At 49.9% G+C, this 22,025-nt stretch overlaps 7 protein-coding genes across 7 annotated transcripts; 2 read left to right on the top strand and 5 right to left on the bottom strand.

Annotated features, from left to right (window-relative positions):
• Positions 1-2,329: 2,329 nt before the first annotated feature.
• BO88DRAFT_401881 (putative GPI anchored protein) lies at positions 2,330-3,519 on the top strand. The gene has a single exon (XM_025705952.1). It carries the CDS (start codon positions 2,567-2,569, stop codon positions 3,173-3,175), a length of 609 nt encoding a protein of 202 aa, XP_025566589.1. The 5' UTR covers positions 2,330-2,566; the 3' UTR covers positions 3,176-3,519.
• On the bottom strand, positions 3,083-5,453 carry BO88DRAFT_169948 (putative GABA permease (Uga4)). Its single transcript, XM_025701652.1, has 7 exons — positions 5,235-5,453; positions 5,028-5,173; positions 4,925-4,972; positions 4,722-4,869; positions 4,056-4,675; positions 3,593-3,977; positions 3,083-3,519 (listed from the first exon to the last, which is right to left on the bottom strand). The coding sequence occupies exons 1-7, from the start codon at positions 5,323-5,325 to the stop codon at positions 3,332-3,334; spliced, it is 1,626 nt and encodes a 541-aa protein (XP_025566588.1). The 5' UTR covers positions 5,326-5,453; the 3' UTR covers positions 3,083-3,331.
• Positions 5,454-6,703: 1,250 nt separating this feature from the next.
• BO88DRAFT_358740 (putative mitochondrial carrier protein (Rim2)) lies at positions 6,704-8,179 on the bottom strand (the record flags this gene model as incomplete). The annotated part of the gene is made up of 4 exons (XM_025703800.1): positions 6,704-7,161; positions 7,215-7,866; positions 7,938-7,994; positions 8,049-8,179. 4 exons carry the CDS (start codon positions 8,177-8,179, stop codon positions 6,952-6,954), a joined length of 1,050 nt encoding a protein of 349 aa, XP_025566587.1. The 3' UTR covers positions 6,704-6,951.
• A 998-nt stretch (positions 8,180-9,177) lies between these two features.
• Positions 9,178-11,277, bottom strand: BO88DRAFT_473519 (ATP-binding protein; the record flags this gene model as incomplete). The annotated part of the gene is made up of 4 exons (XM_025711777.1): positions 9,178-9,504; positions 9,556-10,928; positions 11,021-11,107; positions 11,148-11,277. The coding sequence occupies 4 exons, from the start codon at positions 11,275-11,277 to the stop codon at positions 9,178-9,180; spliced, it is 1,917 nt and encodes a 638-aa protein (XP_025566586.1).
• An 805-nt stretch (positions 11,278-12,082) lies between these two features.
• Positions 12,083-15,187, bottom strand: BO88DRAFT_422537 (uncharacterized protein; the record flags this gene model as incomplete). Its single annotated transcript, XM_025708580.1, has 5 exons — positions 12,083-13,197; positions 13,272-13,373; positions 13,621-13,713; positions 13,902-13,906; positions 13,944-15,187. The coding sequence occupies 5 exons, from the start codon at positions 15,185-15,187 to the stop codon at positions 12,083-12,085; spliced, it is 2,559 nt and encodes an 852-aa protein (XP_025566585.1).
• A 1,646-nt stretch (positions 15,188-16,833) lies between these two features.
• Positions 16,834-19,230, top strand: BO88DRAFT_332646 (threonine/serine exporter family protein; the record flags this gene model as incomplete). The annotated part of the gene is made up of 1 exon (XM_025702733.1): positions 16,834-19,230. One exon carries the CDS (start codon positions 16,834-16,836, stop codon positions 19,228-19,230), a length of 2,397 nt encoding a protein of 798 aa, XP_025566584.1.
• Positions 19,231-19,635: 405 nt separating this feature from the next.
• Positions 19,636-21,372, bottom strand: BO88DRAFT_358732 (uncharacterized protein). The gene has a single exon (XM_025703799.1). It carries the CDS (start codon positions 21,164-21,166, stop codon positions 19,781-19,783), a length of 1,386 nt encoding a protein of 461 aa, XP_025566583.1. The 5' UTR covers positions 21,167-21,372; the 3' UTR covers positions 19,636-19,780.
• Between the last annotated feature and the right edge of the window lie 653 nt (positions 21,373-22,025).

The following is a 22,025-nucleotide window of genomic DNA, read 5'->3' as shown; positions in this document are numbered from 1 at the left end:
GCTGCTTGAAAAGATGCTTAGTCGGATATTTTGAGTTCCGCTGTCGAATTTGAGTTCTTATTCATTTAATATAGTGTTATATAGCGAATCTATTCTATCTTCTTCGCTGAAAGCTGTGATCAAGTGATTTCTGACATGTTCAATACTCTGTGAATAAGCATATCTGGGCAGTGCCTTTTAAATTTCAAGGCACCATTTACGCCAATCGTAGTTACTTCCGAACAGGAACATTTCTTAAGGATACTTCGTTCCTCATATATCGCGACAACGCTAAGACAACATTGACATAACCATGGCATCAAAATAAAAACTCGATAGCTTATCCATCCTGTGGGGATCTAATCTTAGCGTCGATACCTGTCGATATCTGGTCGAAAACCATGGCTATTGTAAACAGTAACCACCGATATACTGATTCAACACCCATATGGAAGCCGCGCTCGTTATTATTTCTCGTGAAATAACTACCCACAATGCATCATTTGAGGCCATGAGTTTACTGAAAGGCAGAGACTATCCCCAAGTTGTCCGTGGTATCATACTGAATATCGACTGTGGCCCCGCTAGTAGTAAATATATATCGCTGACCAGATAGCAGGAGTAATCCCAGTACAGAGTGCGGTAAAACGGAGGTACCTTTGTTTAAGAGGGGCCCGGGACAATGTGCTTATGCTTTCGAAGAAATTTATTTTGAAAACTGATTGATGAAGGCCACTTTTCCGCATTGTATTTCAATCCTGACTGCAAGCTTGGTTACTAGTTGAGTGGGTAAGCTACATGCTAAGTAGCGGTCTGAACAGGCTGCACATTCAAGACTACAAACATTTGGAAAGTACTGAATCGCATCATCCGGGATAGTGACTTTCGCTAATAAATAATTGTCAAGAGAAAAGATCAACCTCGTGCGATTAACATGAAAGTGGTGCTGAACTTTCGATAAGATTACAGGGTCGGGCCACGGGACCGCCAGCCACCTGAGGCACCAACATTCCCTGACTGAGGCATTAAGGGTCTCTCATCAGATGACCGGACTGAATCTAGATCACCAGCGGGACCCCAAGTGGCTTCAAGGCAACGTATGCTCTGCAAGCTGAAACCACAACAGCCAGCAAGCAAGCAAACAATCAGTCACACTACGGGTGTCTTTTCAATCCAACTATACAATTCAGGATGCTAACTTGCATAGCACGATTGCTTCTTAAGCGAACAATCCCACCACATCCCCGGATCCCCCGGAATCCATACAGCTCACCATTTCCCTCTATAGTCTAGTCCATTACACTGCGCTTTCTCGAAGGGTCGATGACCGGATCCGCGTTCACGAATCCCCTAATACCAAGAGACAATTACGCACATGAAACGCTCTTCGTCAGAACTACCGAAGCCAAGGCACAACTCCGACGATCCTTCTCCCGTTCAATCCGGGCCGATATATCCGATCAGTGTAGTACAACAATTCAAGACAGTCACAAGCTCAAGACAGACATCTGGATTAGAATTCAATGGTATAGTGCTGCCTGTGAGCCAGAATAAAATATCCAGTAGTATTCAACAATCAGATACACTCCATCGTGAGCAGAGCAGGCAGAACCCAAATCCCAGTCAATCATGTGGTGGCAACCGGTCAAAGCCACAACCGCAAAAAGAGAGCGAATCGGGATGAGAGCCAGTTTCGCAACCCAACGGACGAACCAGGATGATTCCAAGATTCGGAGTTCACGGATAATTTCTATTTCGGTGGTGGCAGTACCATTCCCTACTGCTGCAGTTATACTGCAATAAGCACACTGCCAGTTGACTGACTGTGGTGAACAGTTGCAGTTCCTGTGAAACCAGCCAAGCCGCGCCACGCCACAGCCACAAGTTTACTAACAAGAACAAGATACTGTAAAAAAAACCTCAACCACATCATAAGCAACTAAGCCAAGCCCACGAATAACATGCAAAACTAGCAAGCAAACAGAAAGCAAACGTCATCATCACAGGCAACACCATTCCCACTCCAACCGTGCCCTATGCCCCATTTTGTCTCATCAACTCTCCAGATTCAAACCTGGAATCGCATTGCGTGGACCCTACCCCCAAAAGAAATGAGTCCAATGTCCTCATAGTGGAGCCACGATGCCGTGTTCCGTCGAATTACCGATGATGGATGGCTCGACCCCCCATCCACTTTTACAATTTGCGATGGGATTTTGATTCGTCGGTGCCTTGGTGGATTTTCATTGCCACGGTGGCTAGGCTAGGCACTGTCCCATACACACAGTAGGGGTGCTATTCTTATCCTGTTGAGCCGGGGACTGTACTATTGCCCTGGTGATCCTTATTTGAGCCTCTGGGAGGAGGGAGGGTTATAAATACTTTGCTTTTCCTGCTCCATCTTCCTTACATATTTTTCTACTTATCAATCATATCTACATCTGCTACTACTTTCTCCATACATCGGGGTTTTATCTACTACCGAACCTAATCCACCACACTACATACATACATACATACACACATACAAACCTTCCACACACCACAACCAAACCAAACCAAACCAAAACCAATACAAACCACCAAAATGAAATACGCCCTCACCTCCCTCCTCCTCACCACCGCCCTCCTGGCCACCCCCTCCCTCACCACCCCCGCACCCGACGTCGTCAGCGACGCCATCGGGATCGCCCAAACGGCCGTATCGGGGGGCGAATCCCTGGCAACCAACATCGCCAACGATGCGACCTCCATTGCCTCTGACGTCGCGACCGGCGGCGCAGCGGCATACTCCTCCCTGACGTCCGCGGGCGGGGAAGTGGCCTCGAACGCCGAATCCTGGGGTACATCGGTGGCGTCGGACGCGCGGTCCGATGCGTCGGCGGCGGCCTCGGATATCAGATCTAAGGCGTCGGATGTAGCGTCGGAGATTACTTCTCGGTGGGAGAGCGCGACGACGTTGACGGGGTCGAATGGGCAGCCGACGAGTACGGAGACGATGAGTGGGAAGACGACGTTGACTGCTAGTACGGCGAGTGCGACGGGAAGTGCGGCTAGTACTGCTAGTGGATCGAGTGCTAGTGCGACGAGTTCGACGAGTGAGGGGGCGGGTGTGGCTATGGCGACGCCGGGTGTTGGATTGGGGATGGGAGTTGTGGGTGTTGCGGGTGTTTTGGGGGTTATGGCTGCTTTGTAAGGGGTGGAGGTTGAGTTGAAGGGGGTTTTGTTGTTGATGATGGACGGGTGATGATGATTGATACCAATGTATATGATGTTTTGATTTTGGATTATAACATATCAAGTTGTTTCATTCTTGTCTATTAGTATTGGTATATATATGTAAACTGTATAATTAGTAGGAAGCACTAGTATGCGCCTCATCTCTCTTCTCTTCTGTCTCTGACTCTGGCTTCTCCTCTTCTACCCCGTCCACTGTCATCTTCGGCCCTGTGTACCACTTGCGCGCGAACAGGAAGTAATACGCCATGCAAGCGACCCACACGAACCCGTTAATGACGATGGTGTAGTTCATATCGGATGCTATAACGCATAAGTTAGCACAATTCCCCATAAAATAACTTCCTATGGGTCTGGGAAAAAGGGATTAACATACGACTCGGATTCGGCCCCGTCGTCGGAAACATCGACAACATCAACCCAAAAGCCAACCACAGCACCGCAATAATCGCAATCGGGCGACTCATGAATCCCGTATAGAACTCCCCCGGCGTGAAGCGCTCGTTGCCCCAGATTAAGCGGCAGAGGATAGGTGTCGCCCACGCAACGTAGTTGCTGGCCACGAAGAGCGAGAAGAGTGCGTTCGCTGCGACGGAGTTGATGAGACAGAGCAGACCGAAAACGATGCTGACTGCTACGAGGCCGCAGATTGCGCGCACGGGCTGGTAGCGGATGCGACGACTGACGTGGCGGAAGTAGTTCGAGAAGGGGAGAGCACCATCGCGGGAGAAGGCCCAGGCTTGGCGAGAGGCAGCGGTGATCTGTTATTTGTTGGGTTAGTATCGAGAATTGGGTGAATTGTAGATGTTGGATGTGGAATAGGGGATGGGAGGGCATACCAGGCTCAGGCCGATTAGAAATTGGATTACGATTAGCACGGCCATGAATCCGAGCGCGCCCTTTTTGCCGAGTGCATCATAGTAGATTTGGGCCATGGGCTGGCCGAAGACGGAGTTGATTGTTGCGTTGACGTCCGGGTTCATTACCGAGGCTATAATGCTGATGACTAGGAATCCAAATACGCATGCGCATCCGGAGGACCAGATGATTCCGAGGGGAACTGCTTTGGCGGCGTGGAGGGCTTCCTCGCTCATGTGCACGCAAGAGTCGAAGAATCCGATCGACCAGATTGGCGCGAGGAAGGCGAGGATGAAGTTCCACCCTGTTGGCCATGTGCTCTCGTTGTCGACGTGCCCAAAGACCCAAGTGCCTGCGTTGAGGGACTCCCCGCGAGTCACTTTGCCGACGGGCAGAGCAATGACTGTAGCGATGATGATGGCAATGTTGATGAAGATGCAGAATGTCTGGATGCGCGGCATGATCGGCCCGGAGTAGACGCTGACGACGGCGTGGACTAGGATGAGACCGACATAGACGCCGTAGATGGTGCCATTGGAGGCGGAATAGCTGCCATCGCGGGTGATAGACACGCAGGCGAGGATCATGAGCGCGAGAGTGTCTGGCAATTAGCACCTATTCCATCTTAGGGGCCAGTGAGAACTTACAATCCACAGAGCAGATTCCGCCGATCAGGCCCAGCGTGTTGCTGTAGCCAACCAGAAAGCTCAACACATTCTTATACTTCTTCCCAGCGAAGTAGTGCGTCCACCAGTATAGACCACCAGCTGTGGGCATGCCCGATGCCATATCGGCCTATAACGTTATCTTAGCATGGCTTGGCATGTACTAGGGGCGAAGAACCACATACCAGGGCCAATCCAACAAAGAAGATCAAGATACTTGCGGTAAACCAGCCCTGCATGATATTAGCTCGTGTCACGCGAGCTGTAACCCCAAATGCAGATACCCACCCAGATCATCCCTGCAGGCCCGGCGGGTAAGGAAAACGAAAGTGTAGATGCGATGGATGGTACTAGTCCCATAATACTGAACGCGACGGCGAATATTTGCACGGTGGAATACTGGCGACGGAGTTCCTGTTTATAGCCCATTTTGGCTGGTATCAGTTAGCATGGGCGCCCTTACCCTCGTCCATGAGCAACCGGTCGCAAACTCACCTAGTAGTTGCGAATCTCCGGGATCCGACAGTCCAACTTCCTCTGCGCCTGAGTTGGCCGAGACGGCCGTAGGAGATGCCTTTGCGGCCATTGTCTCGAGATATGGGCGCGCAGACGAGGAAAAGGGAGGTCAAGCTGGATACGAGACACAACGAGATTGTCAAAGGAGGCCAAACGATCAAAAGAGATTGAAGTCGAGGCCAGTCACGGGGGAAGAGAGCAGCAATTATAGGGATCGGATTGAGTTTGCCAAGCAACGGAGCAAACCTTCTCGATCCTCGACTTCTTCAGTTCGGATCAGTTTGGCTGTCAAGGTCCGTGACACAGACAATCCTGTTGCAAGGAGGGTCAGAAAAAAGAAAGGGAGACGTCCTCCGGGTTGCCGTCAGGACATCCCTGGAACTGCTGGCCATTTTCCTGTGTTCGTGTGCTGGGGTTGCAGGGCGGTCTTCCACGGACCTCTTGTTGCATCTCCTCACTCCGGCTGCACGCCCCCCACATGGGGGGAAGTCGTGGGTCGCCGATCACCGGGATGGCAAGATTGGATTGTGTGCCACTGGGCCCTCTGCAAGGCATGGAAATGAGAATGGGCAACGCAAAGAAGTAAGATCGGCTGGCGGGAACCTGATTGACAGTCTGGTAAGCTTGCTGTCATCCAAATTATCCTCAGATTTATCCTTTTCCATCCATCATTCAAAAGTATGAGTTTAATCTTCTTCTTTGTCTGCTTACCTGCAGCAAATAGTGATGATCGATGAGCAGTGCTATAGACTGCGCTGGAGTCCGCGCAAAGGAAATCCCGCAGAAGAAAGGAATGGGGGATCCACCGCCCGGCCAGGAGGTGAGACCAATGGCCATCCCGTATTCCCTGTTCCCTGGAAATGGCTGCTGCACTAATCAACCACGGCCACTCTAGAACTTCGCTTGTCACTGGCTCGATCGTTGCGCCCGCAGATTGAGTGTCTGCAACTGCGTCGGATGTATTCTCCTACATGGCTAGTCTGATGCTAGTGAAGCGTGCTAACGGCAGAACACGGAAGCCTTAATCTGCCACGCACGATATCGGCTCTAGTTTAGTATAGTGTAGGATAGTGTAGGATTAGTTGTGTTCTGCACGTAATAAGTATCTATTGTTAGCGAAGGCAAAAGCCGGTCGGAGATGACCCGCGTCGCCCACTTGCTTGGGTCAAAGACTCAATCTTCAGTCATCAGTGCGCGCTTCTACATCTCCACTCGGAGGACGCCGCTGAACCATAAACTAAAACTTAGTTCGTCTGTCTACCAAACTAACTGTTGCGGAACTCTCTCCAACTCCTGGTTAAGTCCACCGAAATTCTGCCTGGTTGTTTGACTTGTTTCAAGCACCATGACGTTCCGTCCAGTGCCGATCGAAGGCTACTAACTATACATCTGTACAAACCACTTTATGATGAATAGGCGTAGGATTAAATTCCAACATAAGACAAAGTAAGAATGAATATCATGGTATTGAGATGGTTCAACTGCTGCGCTAAGATAAAGTCACCGGAGAAAGTAACATCCAGATTATGCAAAGCTCCCTGATCGAGGTGCAAACTCCATGTCGCCAAACGAGACCCTATTGCAGTCGCTGCTGTTCACATCATTATTACAGGGTATCTATGTGCCACTTTTATCGTACAGTCTATAATACATGAGAAGGGAAGTCGCGGGGTCTGGCCGCCGCCCGTCATATCCTTTAACGTCCCTCAAGGACCTTGAGAACCAGCTCGTAAGTCCCGATGGTGATCGCGGCCGACGGCACCGTGCGGAGAAGGTGTGCCGTCAAACCTCCATACAGCGCGATCACTCCCTCTTCCTTCAAGATCAACCGCGCGCACTGGAGGATGCTCGTATACTTCTGGCGACCGTCCGCCATCGGAGCCTGTCGAAGTCGAGTACGGATAACCTGCAAATGTCAGCATATGCTGATGTCGGAAGACTTCCGACGCGTCAACTCACCTCATGAGGATACGCGATCAAACAAGCAAACAGCTTCGACAATCCCGACGCTCCACTCAGAGCAAGGCCCTGCACAAACTTGTTCGAATCCGAGTTCTTATCCAAATTGACCTCCTTGGAGATGAGTCCCTTAATCCGCTCGTACATAGCCAGATGCAAGGTGGTTTCGATTGTGCCCAGGTAGCTGGCCGTCAGACCTCGGTAGAGACCCTTAGGTCCTTCTTGTTGCAGAATCTGCTTGGTGCAATCCAGACTGTTCTTGTACCGGCGAGCACCGGCCTTATCCAACTGAAGACGAGTTTTTACCACCCAGATGGGGTTGGTGGCCGAGCCAGTGGCGATACCAGCGCATGCTGCGGACATGGCATGTACCAGAGTTGTATCCTTGTCGCAGCCCAAGATCTCCGGCAGCAGGCGCTTGCAGTTGCCATATGTGTAGAACTTCACCGCACTGGCCGGGACGACACCCGTCAAGCTGGGTCCGAGACCCTTGAACATACCCCGCCAGCCTTCAACACGATGGATTGAGAAAAGAATGCCGAATGTCTCCCGGAAATGGCGGATAGAAGTCTTAACGAACGACTGACGAACGTGCGCGTGTGTGGGAATCGAGCGGTTCGCGCCTGACGTCTGGTAATAGTCGGTTTGTAAACTAAAAGCACAAGATATGTTAGTATGCAAAGCTCCGTTAATTCTTGCGTTGGGGATGAAGGCTTATCCTACCGCGTGCGGAGAACATCAAGAGGACTCGTAACAATAGCAGTGACCATTCCACCGGTACTATTTCAAATCATCAGTATTGAGCTTCTCGACCACAGCATCGAATCAACTCACGCGCCAGCAATCAAATGGTTCCATGATCCCAAGCTAGACACGCTGGCCTTCTCTTCGATCGCCTCCGTCGGCAGTGACGGCGGGAGCGGATCTCCAGACGCGCCTCCCGACTGGTGAGCAACAGGCTGCATCTTGCCGGAGGTTAGTGAGACAAAATGATATCTTCCAATATGCTCAGCGGCACTTGAGTAACGAAAAACTCCAGGGGCCAGAGAAGAGATCGAAGAGTGCAGGAGAGATTAGCCTGGCCTGGGCAAAATCAGGAAAGTTTTTTTTGCAGGAATAAAATACCGAGCGGCGAATCCCAGGCGGTCTGGCCTTCCCCGTCCAATCATGTGACCTGCCATCGAGGTCCATGGATATCCACTCTGTGACCCATTTGTGACATAGGTGGTTACATTATTAGGTGGAAAGCTTGTCAGTATCTTTGTATTCATAGTAGAACTTCTGATATACTGTCCATATTCGGGGTATAGGATAGTTACCCCCAAATTGATGGATTGGCAACTCGCGCGTCAGGAAATGCTGCTTACTCCGGAGCTGTCGGGGGAGGATCTGTCCCCGAATGCCTTAGTCAGGCGGCCCCACCCCGCGACGGCCCCACTGGCTTCCCCATTCAGGTCAGCTTCCAGGGCCTCAGGAACCAAGGGGTAGAATGTAACGCTGTACGGAGTAGAGAGTTGCGGCCTTTCTGACTTTCACGAACTCAGGGAGAGTAGTTGGGACAACGAGGTACACCAAGTCTGGAGGACATACATTGTTGGTGACCATATTTTCCTACTGGGCTACGGAGAAGTAACAGTATATGGCGTCAATAGAAAGGTACTGTTACTGCTCAAACTTGCAGAACAGGGGGGAACTCATGGTTATTTGAAGTACCTAGCCAATTATGTTTGGCCAATTATGCTTGAACACTTACGAGAAAAGATGTGCACGAGGAGTAAGAGACGACCAGCATTACCCGATTCGATTCATTGTCATTGATAATTAGTGGGATTAGTAGTATGAGATACGATACCTTTGTGAAATAACCCTAAGTAGTTTAACCCTTAGACTTGCTGGTAGAATGCATATTGACAAATGGAATGAAAGAAGGTCGAGCAGCGACAGATAGACAGCATTTCACGATTCAACAATCTGTCCACCCATAAGCTGGATGCACCAGCTTCATGACAGTCAAGATATGTTCATAGCTCAGCTTAGTTCCCTGATAGCGAGCGAGGGTCCTGGCAGATTTCACCAACTTTTTGATCTGTCTTCCATTCAGTTCGCGACCCGCTAGGTTACGAAGTTCATACTTTGAGAATAATTCCGTCTCCGTCTCTCCGAGTAAGCATTTCCAGATATGGCGTCGGGACTCATCATCAAGTTCGGAATAATGGATGTGGACATCGATACGACTTTCAAAAGCAGGGTCTATGGTCTCAACGCCATTACTAGCCAGGATCAATACTCCCTAGTGGGAGTTGTGTTAGGACTATTTTTGAGCATTGTATTGGGTACATACCTCGTAGTTTTCCAGCAGTGTTAATAGTACATACGATAGCTCGTTGTTCTGGAGATAGCTGGGGTTGCGTTCTTGTATAAAAATATCTGCATTGTCTATAAGCAGCACAGCACCCCATTTGTCGACCATACGAAGGGCAAATTGCAGACTCTCTTCAGCTTGCACAGCAGTCGTTCCCAGCGCTCTCGCGCTCAGAGCGTAAAGCGGCACTTTCATCACTTCGGCGACACATTCAGCCGTAAGGGTCTTGCCAACACCTGGAGGGCCGTGGAGGAGCATGGTGACACTGCGGCCTTTCCCTTGAGGTACATTGTCAAAGAATTCAGAATTAGCTGACTGAGAACTGGTAAATGCAAGAACTAGGTCCTTCAGATCTTCGTCTATGCCATCCGGCAGGACCAAAGAGGTAAAGGGTCGCGGGTTCCAGATAATATCTGACACGCCCATGACAAAGAACTCCATCCATTTTCTGTCATCGAGAGAGTAGCCGCGCAAAATTGGAGTTGCGATAAGAAATTGTTCATCAGCCAGTGGCTCGGATATGTCTTCTAATTCCATTGAGAACTTGTCTGAGTGGAACGCGAGATACGTTTCCGTGTCAACCATAACCCGACTGCTTATATTATGACCAATCTCTCGGCCCATATACGTTACCAGACCTAATCCATTGTATAGTTTATAGTGAAAACCTTTGTGCTGATACCAGCGCTGTCCACGAAGGATCAGGTTCTTGCGCAGTGCGTGCTTGTCGTTATGGTACTCGAAAGGGATCACTGGCAACATCATAATAGACGTGGTGCCTTCAAAGGCTGGGATTGAGAGGTTGTACTTCCTGTACCCAAATACGTGGCCATTATAATCAATGTAGACTGCATAGATCTTGAATTCTTTCGAATCTGAAGTGTATTCGCCACCTTCAAGCCGAAAGGCGCGCTCGCAGCCGTTCACGATGCTTAAAATTATATGACCTGGCTCGAAGATGGTCCAGAGCATGTTGAAAGTGATCACGTTATAGAGGACAAGGTCGTTCTTGCGAGTGATGACATCGTTGAGTTCTGTTGACAGGACTTCGTAGAGTGAGTCCACATGGGCCTTAGCTTCTGCTTCGAATTCCTTGCCTCGAGCTTCAGCAAATATTTTCCATCTGTGGATAAATGGTTTGAAGGGCTTGCTGAATTCTACGCCCTCGTGTGACATGGAAATGCCAGGGTAGCCATCCATGACCATTGCCAAGACCCGTTTGAGGTGAACACTTTGCACAACTATCGAGCTGAACTCAAGCCCCCCATTATCGCATTTCACCTTCCGCACGAGGAACGCGTGCTGAAGGGACACGGGTGTCTGCTCTGGCTCCACGGTAATGGTCTGGGGTTCTTTAGTCCATGATTGTTATCGTTATCATCAGAATTCATATGATAGAAGTTGAGAGTCTTGGAGACAGAGCCAGCTGGAAAAAATTGCACACTTTTGCTGTCATCCGCTGGTACGGTCATTAGCTCAAGCTTAACTCTTCCTGCCCAGATGAGAAGTCTTTTCTGTTGCTTGGGAGGATCTGAACATGCGCAGCGTATGCACTGGTGTGTAATACTCACAGATAGTATCTTGCTTATGTATACCTATCACCGTTTGATCTGGATCAAAGAGACGGGATGAAAAAGGAGGGAGGCGTAGAGGTGGCGGTCTTCTACCTTTGCTGACTCTGTTCAATCTTCTCATAGGCATCGTGCGCAATGATGAACGTGGTGATTGAGGGGAAGGAGGAGAAGTTTCGCTGAGTGGCCTGCAAGTAAAGTAAGGTAGTGAGCCAGACAGTCGATAAAAAGATAGCTGCGGGTTTTGTAGCCGATTGAGCACAAACACGGAGCCACAATTGCTGGGTAGACACCTGAATTAGCCTATGACTAATTAATTATCAACTCTATTAAGAGTTGCATAATGTCTTACTCTGAACCATAATTGAGCAACTCTTGATCTCAAGTCAGAGGAACAAGGAATTTCCCCAACTGTTCAACCAAAATATACAGAGGGTCAAGTCAAATACCCACTTATCATCATTCACTACACCACCTAGCTGTGGTTCCAAAGTGTGGGAGGAGCCAACGAAGGAGACTGAAGTTTCACAGGTAAGAAAAACAGGCTAGAGTCAAACATGCCCAGGATGAGTCTGCCTTGACATCAAATTCTACTAGACAGTTACCTGAGTATGGCTCTTCCACAAAGTTAGAGAGTCGCCCCCATGCAATAAGTGGTCACTTTCGTGACGTGAAATGTTCTCCTTGTCTACCTTCGTCTAAGAGCATGGAGCAAGATCTTATATTATATTAAAATTTAGTAGTCGGATCTTTCAACGAGTAGCAGCGGCATATATGATACGCTTCCTGACCATTGGATGGTTCGAGATAAACTACAAGGCTAAGTAGTTTAGTTAAAGGAGATGCCGATAGCATTGTACAATATTTAACTGATGGTATCTGAGGCATGTATCGTCTATGACACGCCGAACATTTAAATGTCACACAGCTAGTTTCTATCCTAGCCACATGGCCTCCTGCTCACTTTCGTCTCCCCTGATACTGCGCCACCATTCACTTTGTCTTACGAGCTCACCATCTTCACCACCCAAAAGCGTCCAATACTTCCTCAGAAACCACACCTTTCCCTCCCAACTACGGACATCCCACGGAGTACCTGTCGATGCATACCCAGTGGAGACTTGCCGATCCCTCTTCCAAATGCCAGCACCTCCCCAGCATACTAAGCCAGAAAGCATATCGTCGAAGAACTCATCCTCATCTATATCGTGCTGGCGAGTGATGAGGTTTCTCCGTAGCGTTCGGAAAGGTAGAATGTCTATGATCGGATGGTGCTCGATAGTGATTTGTTCTTGAGATGGCCTCAGATCTGGCTTTAGAGTCTTGAATGTTTCTTGTACAGTGCGAATCAAATTGCTCCTGGCTGTATCGTCTACCATCACTGCGCCGGGCCGAAAGAATGGCGAGGGAGATTGGTCAGCACATAACCCTTCCTCCGTAATGCCTAAATGCCTAACAAGATCAAGAATTGCGGCAATAGTGCAAACTCTATCAATCCGGAGACTATTGATATATGGATCGGCTGTAGTTGTATTGGCGCCGAACCTGAACACCCTGACTTCATTACGGCCGAGAAGGTCTGGACCGTCTGTCTGTATTCGGAAATGCGGACTGGTACAGCCGCAGTCAATGGTGGTTGTCCAATACAGCTCCAGGCTATCACTGGGCTTCTCGCGAACGAGAAGAGAAGGATCCACACATGATGGAGGATCCCATGCACTTATTGTTGAGGGAGATTCATCAGAATATAGATAGGGTGTTGTGGTGGAGTCTGATGTGTATAACGTCGGCGGACTCCCATTTGAGATTGGGATAAGTTGCTGGCAATTACTAAGGGTCGCCACAGATGTACACGGAACCGATTCATCCGAAGCATCATAGAGTGGAAGAGTCTTTGGAACGATAGTACTTGAAGCGATGGGTAGGCCAGGCGCTGTGATCGCCCCACTTGGTTGTATGCCCGAAGCCGGGTTGCTTTCAATGACGGAGGTCTGTCCCGCAGACTCTGCCAGCGCTTCGAGACGACCCAAGCGCTCACGGAGCTTTTCTCCTAAATGAGTACGTAATCAGTAATTTTGAGAGCTAATCCCCGATGTGGTGACTCCAGATGAGACCCGCACTTACGGTATCTGCGTTGGGCTTGAATGTTCTGTTGCCGCCTCTTCTCCGGGTCACGGCGCACAGGTTTTCGCTTTTTCTCCCCTACACTTTCGCCATGTTGAATTGCTCGGGTTTGAGGTGGCATTATTAACAGCCCCCCACAGTGAGATTAATTACTGAGAGAAACACTAGGACTGAGAAAGTAAGCAAGCAGAGCGTTAGGAACTTCCCAGATGGAGGCGAGAGATGTACGAGTGCACGGCTGATGTCAGCCACTAGAGACTATACGCTAGGCTATTTTGGGATTGGTCCGTTAGCCGAGCCTATATTGACACCTCAGGCACAAACGGTTTCATAGCATACCGTTTCTTACATTCGTCCTGATGACTCTTTTTTGTTCCACAATTACCACAAAAGCACCATAGAATATGAGATGCCATGATCCGGCAATTGGGATTCTTGACAGCTAGACCTTACTACATTTGAGAAATCGAGAAATCAAGTTCTCATTGCAAACGAGTTACAAACAATTGCAAATTGCCTCTTGCCTTCAGGATTCGTTAATTAAACAATTTCCCTCAACTCTGCGAGACGATGAAGGACTTTCCACCATCGTGCCGACTTGCCGCAATCATTTAGGCTTTGGACTTTGACTTGGCCTTAGCGAGGATCTCTCCATAGTTATGGTGCTCGTACAAAGGCTCTTCGCTTTTGCGTGACAATGGCTGTGGGAGAGTATGGGGGTCTATCTTTTCGCCCTGAAACATCACCACAATGTCCGAGCCACCAAACTCGAAATGTGAGATTTCGTCACCTTTGTTGATGGTGGCACCTGGCTTGAGGTCGTCTCTGACCACCACAGAAGAGACTTGTGCCATGCCGATTGGTAAAACAGCAACCGTGCCTATCTTGTCGTTTTCTATTATGATGATCCCTCGTGCTTGCAGGAACTGATATCCTTCTTTATCCGTCGCTTCCGCTCCCCGATAAACAGGCCCCGAGGAGTATATAGGACGCATAGGGCGTTTTGGCATCAACGACCGACTATCAGGCTGATATTCAACATCTAGGTAGGCCGCGCCATCAATAGTGTCGATGACTTTGACAGTACCTCCCACCGGCGCGTGCTGGCGATGATAGTCAAATGAGTTCAGAAAAGAATGCAACCAGATCCCACCCTTGAAAGACTCGCCGTAGTCGGACTTGTATGGCCCAAGAAGATCGCCTATATGCCATGGCAGACCTTTCAGCTCCACCATCGAGTCGTCAGTGATATCCCAGTAACCGGAGAAGGTTGAATCTGCAGGGAAGATGACAATGTTGTCGTCACCCTCGCCATCAATGGGCCGTGCGCCATCCTTGAGATGACGACAGAAAAATTGATTGAAATTAGTCCATTTTCCCCCTTCGGTTTTGGATTCATCCGCCTCGAATACATGGAAGCTTGGAGCATTCCAGAATGAAGTGAGTGATGCTTCGTTCAGCGACTCTGGTCGGTCCATGTGGCTTCCAACTTCCTTGGCAAACTTCACCATCCATTGGGAGAGCTCGGACAGATCCTGCCCCACAGATTCGGGCCTAATCGCAGTTTGACAATCCTTGAGCGGGACTTGGTCAAATACGAAATAGAAGATGCACAAGATATAGTAGATGTCTCTACCCTTTGCTGACTCGGTGGGTATCCAACCATCAACCATCCAGGTTGCAAAGTTTAGGAAACCTTTGGCAGAGGTGAGTCCGTAGCTTTCCATCTCAACGATCCTGTACTGAAGCGCAGACTGGACAGCTTGCTCGAGGGCCTCCATGCCAGAAGCATAAGGAAACGATTTGTCGAGTAATTGGAGAAGCTCGTTAACGATGGGTGCGTAACGCTTCTTGGAACTCGAAGCTCTGGACACAGTGCCGGTTGAGCGACTAGGCAAGTTGATGATTCCGAACATGATGACTGAAACGCTGATAAGGACTGATATGAAGGAGCGAGACGAGAATATCTGTGTTGCCAGGTTGCACTTCTGCTAAATTATAAACATATCCCTTAAGGATTAGACATAGGAGAAGACAAGCCACAGTGACGTGACGGTGAGATGCGCATAGTCATTATTGAAACTGGCACGACCTCTGATTATCACTCAGTGGCTTGTGATGCAGCATATTGATGTGTGCACAAGGCCTGGACCTTTGCGTGGTACTCTTAGAAAGTCCAGCCTCTCGCATACTTGATGTCGGACATTTGATCCGGTCAAAGTATAGCGCAGTCAAGATGAAACCCTGAGTGTTGAAAGGGCTGTAACTGCAACCGGGGAGCCTGCATGTAAACCCGAACTGACATCAACTTTGCAATGTGGCGTTCCCCTCTGCTGCTCTGATACAGTCTGTGATACCAAAGAGCCTGCTCTTTGGTCATCTGTAACACTCTGTTTACATGATGCCGAATAACAAAGGTCTTCTAGATGGTAGAGGGATCACGTCGTATAGTACAGGACGTGGTCATATAGCCATGTCATGTTACCTAACTACCCTCGCCATCCATGAAGGTAGCCGATTGCCTTTCAGTCCTCTTCTATGAGACTCAACATAGTATATGCTCAAGCTCTGGAACATTAGCACACCATTCATATAAAATGACTACTTCCACTAACAATCACATCGAGTGAATAATACAATGACTTTCAAGTATGAAGTTGTTAAAGAGAGCATTGAGGAACAGGAGACCACGTGACGTGAAAGGGAGCACGGCTGGTCACCTGATTAAAACGCAGCTTGCATGTGAACAAGTCAATTCCTCCTGTAACCCACCACTTTATGATTTCATTGTACCTAGTATTTTTCGTCATTCGATCATCAGCTTACGGCAAAGTTCCGATTGTCTCGGTAAAGACTCATCGGATGCACAGGTCCCGGATCAGTCCAGGCTATTTTAATCGGCCGATCCTAAACGGACTAAATGCGTGCCTGGCCATTAGTTAAACCATCAATTGTTCCTGACATGTACGGTCTGTGGAGACTGTCCGTGATTGCTTGTTAACTGCTGACCGTGGATCATAGACATGAAGAGGACCATTGTGAAGAGACGTTGGCTGCAAAAGCCTAGACCGAACCGTTGGAACCAGATGCGTCATCGACTCTGTTCTCGGCCAGATAAGGTTACATATGCCTCGCCGGCCACGCTAGCAGGTCCTACTCACAATCTAGCCCTCCATGACGTCTGGCCGATGAAGAGAAGAGATCTTTGCCCCCGTGGCGGGCTTATTCACTCGTTGGATCTTGCTACTATTGTTAGCAGATCACTCTGAACAATACTGTTGTTAACCATTCTCTTCCTTCTGAACAGGAAATCTCGCTAAGCGGGGCTGGTGTATTCAATGGGGGTGTCCTGAGCGACCTTTCCCACTCGGCTTGAAGGGAAAATCACCTTTCTCGCTGGATGGTGAATCGCACACAGTGGCAGGAGACGTTCCGTACATACTGTTGCACTGTGGTGTTAGATGCCTGTGATAGGCCAACAGGGACACCACTATCCGATTCTCATCACTCATACTTCGACAAATCTCCCTCTAGACCTGCATCACACCAGGAAGCGGGAATAATGTCCGAAGGAAGGCGCAGCAATGAATCAAGCTCTAGCTCCTTGATCAGTTATCACAGCGTCGAGAGACCGAATGCAGACTTCGACGTTGAGAAAAGACATGATCTCACCCCCGAAAGTGATTCCTCACCCAGTGGTCACCGTACTCATCGCGTTCACTTCGGGGCGGATAGCAGGTTCGAATATGGGATCTGGGATGCAGACGAACGCGTTTCCTCACCCGGTACATCTCGTCTTCGACGCCGTTCATCTGCTCAAGCATCAGTCGACATAACCGATGTATCCCACAGAGGCCTACAGTCTACCAGTACAAATGGCCGGGATGAAGAGAATGAGAAGAAGCAACAACAGACGACGACGAGTGAGAAAAGACCCAGACGCGAACGTCTGAAAGCATTCAGAGACTCAATCAAAGAAAAAGCTGCGAATTTTGCTGCTCGTCTCGGTCGTCCAGAAGATATTAACGAAGACGACCTACAACCCATCGACCATCGACGTCGTGACACCGAACCTGACCTGCATGCCAGAGGAGAAGATCAAGACCAAACCTGTAGCACCGAAGCACATCGGATCGTCCGCGAGCTGGCACATGAAGCTTCTGGCCGTCGCCCGAGTGCCCGTAGGGACTCGGCTTTGCATCGTGCCGCTGGAGTTTCTGCCCAGGATGAAGACTCTGGAAACGAAGCGATACCTCGCCGCAGCTCGGGATCGGGAGGCGTTCTATCTCAGCTGCTCAGACTTAGCGGGGGTTGGGACCAATTCCACAAAGGAGCGCGCGGGCTTCACCTAGCCAGTGACACGTTCTACCCCTTTGGTGGAAGCACCCCGGGCACCACGACTCCACGAAAGGAAAAAGTCCGATGGTACAAGAAGCCCGGCAACGTATCCACATCAACCTTAGTCGGAGGCGGCAGTGCTAGCGGTGCAAGTACACCTGTTACCGGCGAGCTTCTAAGCGCTGCATCTAGACGACGAGACAAGAGTCGAAGGCACAGCATGAGACTTGAAGAGGAGATCCAAGTAACCCTCCAGATTGCCGAGATCATTGCCCGACAGAGATACATCATGCAACTGTGCAAGGCTTTAATGAGATTCGGAGCTCCAACCCATCGCCTCGAGGAATACATGCGCATGACGGCCAAAGTACTAGACGTTGACAGCCAGTTCCTCTATGTCCCGGGATGCATGATCATGTCATTCGATGACTCCAGCACTCGAACCACCGAAGTCAAACTAGTTCGTGTCGTGCAAGGCGTTGATTTAGGACGACTATCAGATACCCACAACGTATACAAGAACGTCATCCACGACATGATAGGGATCGAAGAAGCGGGAAACGAACTAGAAGAGCTAATGGCAAAGAAGCCCCGATTCAACCGATACTTCATCGTCCTAATCTACGGTCTAGCCACTGCCATGGTAGGCCCATTCGCGTTCGACGCACGACCAATCGACATGCCAATAATCTTCTTCAACGGCTGCCTCCTCGGTTGCATGCAGCACATCCTCGCCCCACGATCAGTTCTATACTCCAACGTCTTCGAAGTGACCGCCGCCGTCCTCACCTCCTTCCTCGCCCGCGCCTTCGGCAGTATCAAGTCATCCTCCTTCACCAACGGATCCAACGACTACATATTCTGCTTCTCCGCAATCGCCCAATCCTCCATCGCACTCATCCTCCCCGGCTACACCGTCCTCTGTAGCAGCCTAGAACTCCAATCCCAACAAATCGTCGCTGGCTCCATCCGCATGGTCTACGCCATCATCTACTCCCTCTTCCTCGGCTACGGCGTCACCGTGGGCACGACCATCTACGGCCTAATCGACAAAAACGCAACTTCAAACCTAACCTGCCCGACAACCGGAGGCTTCGGCAACGCCTACGCACAACGATTCCCCTTCGTCGCCGCCTTCTCCCTCTGCCTCCTAATCGTCAACCAAGGCAAATGGAAACAATCCCCCGTCATGATCGCCATCTCCGTCGCCGGCTACGTAACCAACTACTTCGTCAGCTCGCGCCTAGGAAATAACTCCCAAGTAGCCAACACCGTCGGCGCCTTCACCGTGGGAGTGATGGGCAACCTATACAGCCGTCTCTGGCACGGACACGCCGCTGCAGCTATCCTACCGGCGATCTTCGTCCTCGTGCCCTCCGGTCTAGCGGCAACAGGGAACCTGATTGCGGGCGTCGATACGGCAGATGAGATCCGGTCGAATGTTACGAAGAACGCAACGGGGAGTTCGACTACATCTAGCTCGTCGTCTAGCGATATGTCAACGAACATTCTGGGATTTGGTATGATCCAAGTCGCCATTGGCATTACGGTTGGGTTGTTTGTCGCTGCGTTGGTGGTTTATCCTTTTGGAAAGCGGAGAAGTGGGCTTTTTAGCTTCTAGGTGTGGGACTGAGAGGAGGTGGGGGGTGGATTTACGATCGCATTTTGTGTTTTGCAGCGCACAACCTTGCTTGCAGTTGAGAGGGAAAACGGATATTTGCATTTTAGCGGGCGAGATTTTATTTGATGAAAAAGCAGCGAGCGTTCAGAATGGGTACAGCATCGCATGTTAGCCAAGTATTGTTATATATCATTTTTAGTAGTAGATTAGTAACTAAACTAGAAAACCGATTGACATAATGACAATTGAATAGAATCATATGAACACATTTAAACCATTACTCCGTCTATCTACAATACGATACAAGTGCAAGATAATTATGGAAGAAAACATTAGTACTGTCATTTATATCTAACCATCATCATGACTCGTGTTCCGGCACGATCATCTTCTCAACTCATCTCTGGTCTTCTCTTCTTGCTGTATGCCAAAGCAAAAATGACGCTGTCTCATGCATATATACAACAAAACACGCACTCGTCACGGCATCACAATATAAAATCAACGCAAATGCAAATGCATGCAATGCAATGTAAAACATGTCGATAATCTAACCATCTTTCCAAGCGGTATACCCGACCATCTCTAATAAATACCGTTCCCGACCAATCATCACCTGCCGGCCCTCAGTATACAAGAAATCGCGACAAAGGTCCAAGAGTCGGGGATGTTCGACCTCAGGCAGACTGCGCAGGTCTGCCAGCGTCAGAGTGATCTCCGTATAGTCCGCGCAGAGGCGGAATAAATTATGATGGAAATCCTTGGGCACAGAGGAATGGGTCGCGAGCCAGCCGCAGAGGGAATCGAAGAGATGGTTGTGAACGATGAACATTAGCAGGGAGTCAAGAGAGGACCAGTCGACGTCGATCATGGCGGTCGGATGTGGCGTGAGGGCGTTTTGCATAGCAATGACGGACGCCAGCGTGTCGAGGAGGACGCTGTCCTTCTCTTCGTCGTCTTCTTTGCTTGCTTTGAAATCGGGGATCAAGCCCCAGTGGGGCTGCTCAGTCACAATAGGACGGTCGTAGCCCAGCTGGACTCGCCAGAACTGGTTGCAGCCTACTTCGAAGATCATGCAGGGGATGAGCATTACGTATCCCCACCATCGTTTGCAGGTGAGCATGGAAGCTGCTCCTGCGACGAGGCCTGTGATTCCGCTAACGAGCGAATGTAATTGGAAGTATTGGAAGCGACGGTGGAGGCGATCGCGAAAGGGTGTGATGGCGGAGGAACGCGTGCATGCACGGTCATGTCCGTAAAATCGCCAGATGAGATAGAGGGACCAGACGGCGTTAAGGACGCCGTATGCTGCAGCGAAGGAGTTGCCCACAAAGCCAGACAGTAGATTACTGATATAATAGATATGGCGATGAGCTCCCCAGATAGCCATTATTGTACCAGTGCCGACGAGAAGGGCACCGATGCCCAGGAAAACATCCATGACGACGCGATCGATGAGTTCGGAGCCCAATTCGCGAAAACTGACGCCAAGGCGGCGGTCAATGAGCCGGACGGAGGCCTGATCGACGGAGACGGAAGGGGGCAGGTTGAGGTACTGCAGTCGCAGAGCGTGGAGGTATTGTCGTTCTTGCTGCAGAATACGGACATTTCGCCAACTGAGGATGCCATCCCAAAGGGCGGCGACACTGATGAGCAAGGCCAATGGGCCTCCGATGGCCATGAAGATAACCGCACAGAGCGGGACCGGCACATCGTTCCACACATTAGCGGCGAAATCACCCGCGTTGGCGAACTCTAGAAAGCCCACGCTGGCCAGTAAACTGTTCCGGTACCACGCCGGGCTGATGAGACGGAGTTTCCGTCGCTGGCGGACTAAAGTGACCCTTGAGGGAGGCAAGTCACTCGTTTCATGCTCCTCATGATGGAAGGCCTTGTCCGAGACCAGAGGAGATAAGGTGTCCTGCGAGGGGGGCATTGGGTGGTTGGGTCAGGCGACCAGAGGAGACAAGCTCCTCTCGCGGGTGTGGGACCGGCAGGATGGAAGGTTTGGACACCAAACGTGACCGAAGGAAGAGAGGGAAGGGGAAGGGGAAGAAGAGGAAAAGAAGGGAGTAGGAGAGATGAGAGGGAGAGGAGGAAAGGAGGAGAGGAGAGGGGGAGAAATCCGGATGGGGAGAAGAGGGGAGGGAGAGGAATGGAATGGTGGTGGAACGAGTCAATCCGGTCGGTCGGCGAGCGAGTCAAGCAAAGCAAAGCAAAGTCCAAGCAAAAGCCAAAAAGGCACCAGAAAAGCAAACGCAAAGCAAGAAAAAAAGCAGCTCCACGGAAGGCGCGGGATGGCCCGGCCCTGATTGGCTCATGGCCCGAAGGAGTTCCGCACTTGGCGTGCCTTATAGGGCTGAGCCAAGTCGCGTTTCCTCCCCGGTATCTTACACTGTTTATGTTATTCTCTTTTAGTGTTTTGTTGTAATTCGGGACTGGGTCAGATCGTGATTGTTGTAGAATACATAGAAAGGAAACAGGTGGGTTGAGCCCTCTTCGAAGAGAGGATTGGCATGGCAGGGTGAAGTGGAAGGAGTCAAGGGAGAAGCGAGGAGACGGGCAGCCAGGCATCCGTCCTTCCCGTTTCTGTTTGATGACGACAGTGAAAATTCTTCCATCACATCCTTATCTCTCTTTCTCCACCTCTAAGATATGCACACAATAAAAGACCACTGCGCCAAAGCATCATGCAAACTGAATAGCTGCTGCTGAGATACTACGCCGGAAATTTTTCGTCTGTCCTAATATCATCATAGCTAAGTAGTCTGCCATAGAGAATTACGTTCCAAGCT

This window comes from Aspergillus vadensis (assembly GCF_003184925.1).
Source record: "Aspergillus vadensis CBS 113365 unplaced genomic scaffold BO88scaffold_3, whole genome shotgun sequence".
Classification (NCBI taxonomy): Eukaryota; Fungi; Ascomycota; class Eurotiomycetes; order Eurotiales; family Aspergillaceae; genus Aspergillus; species Aspergillus vadensis.
This window is presented reverse-complemented; position numbering and strand designations above follow the sequence as displayed.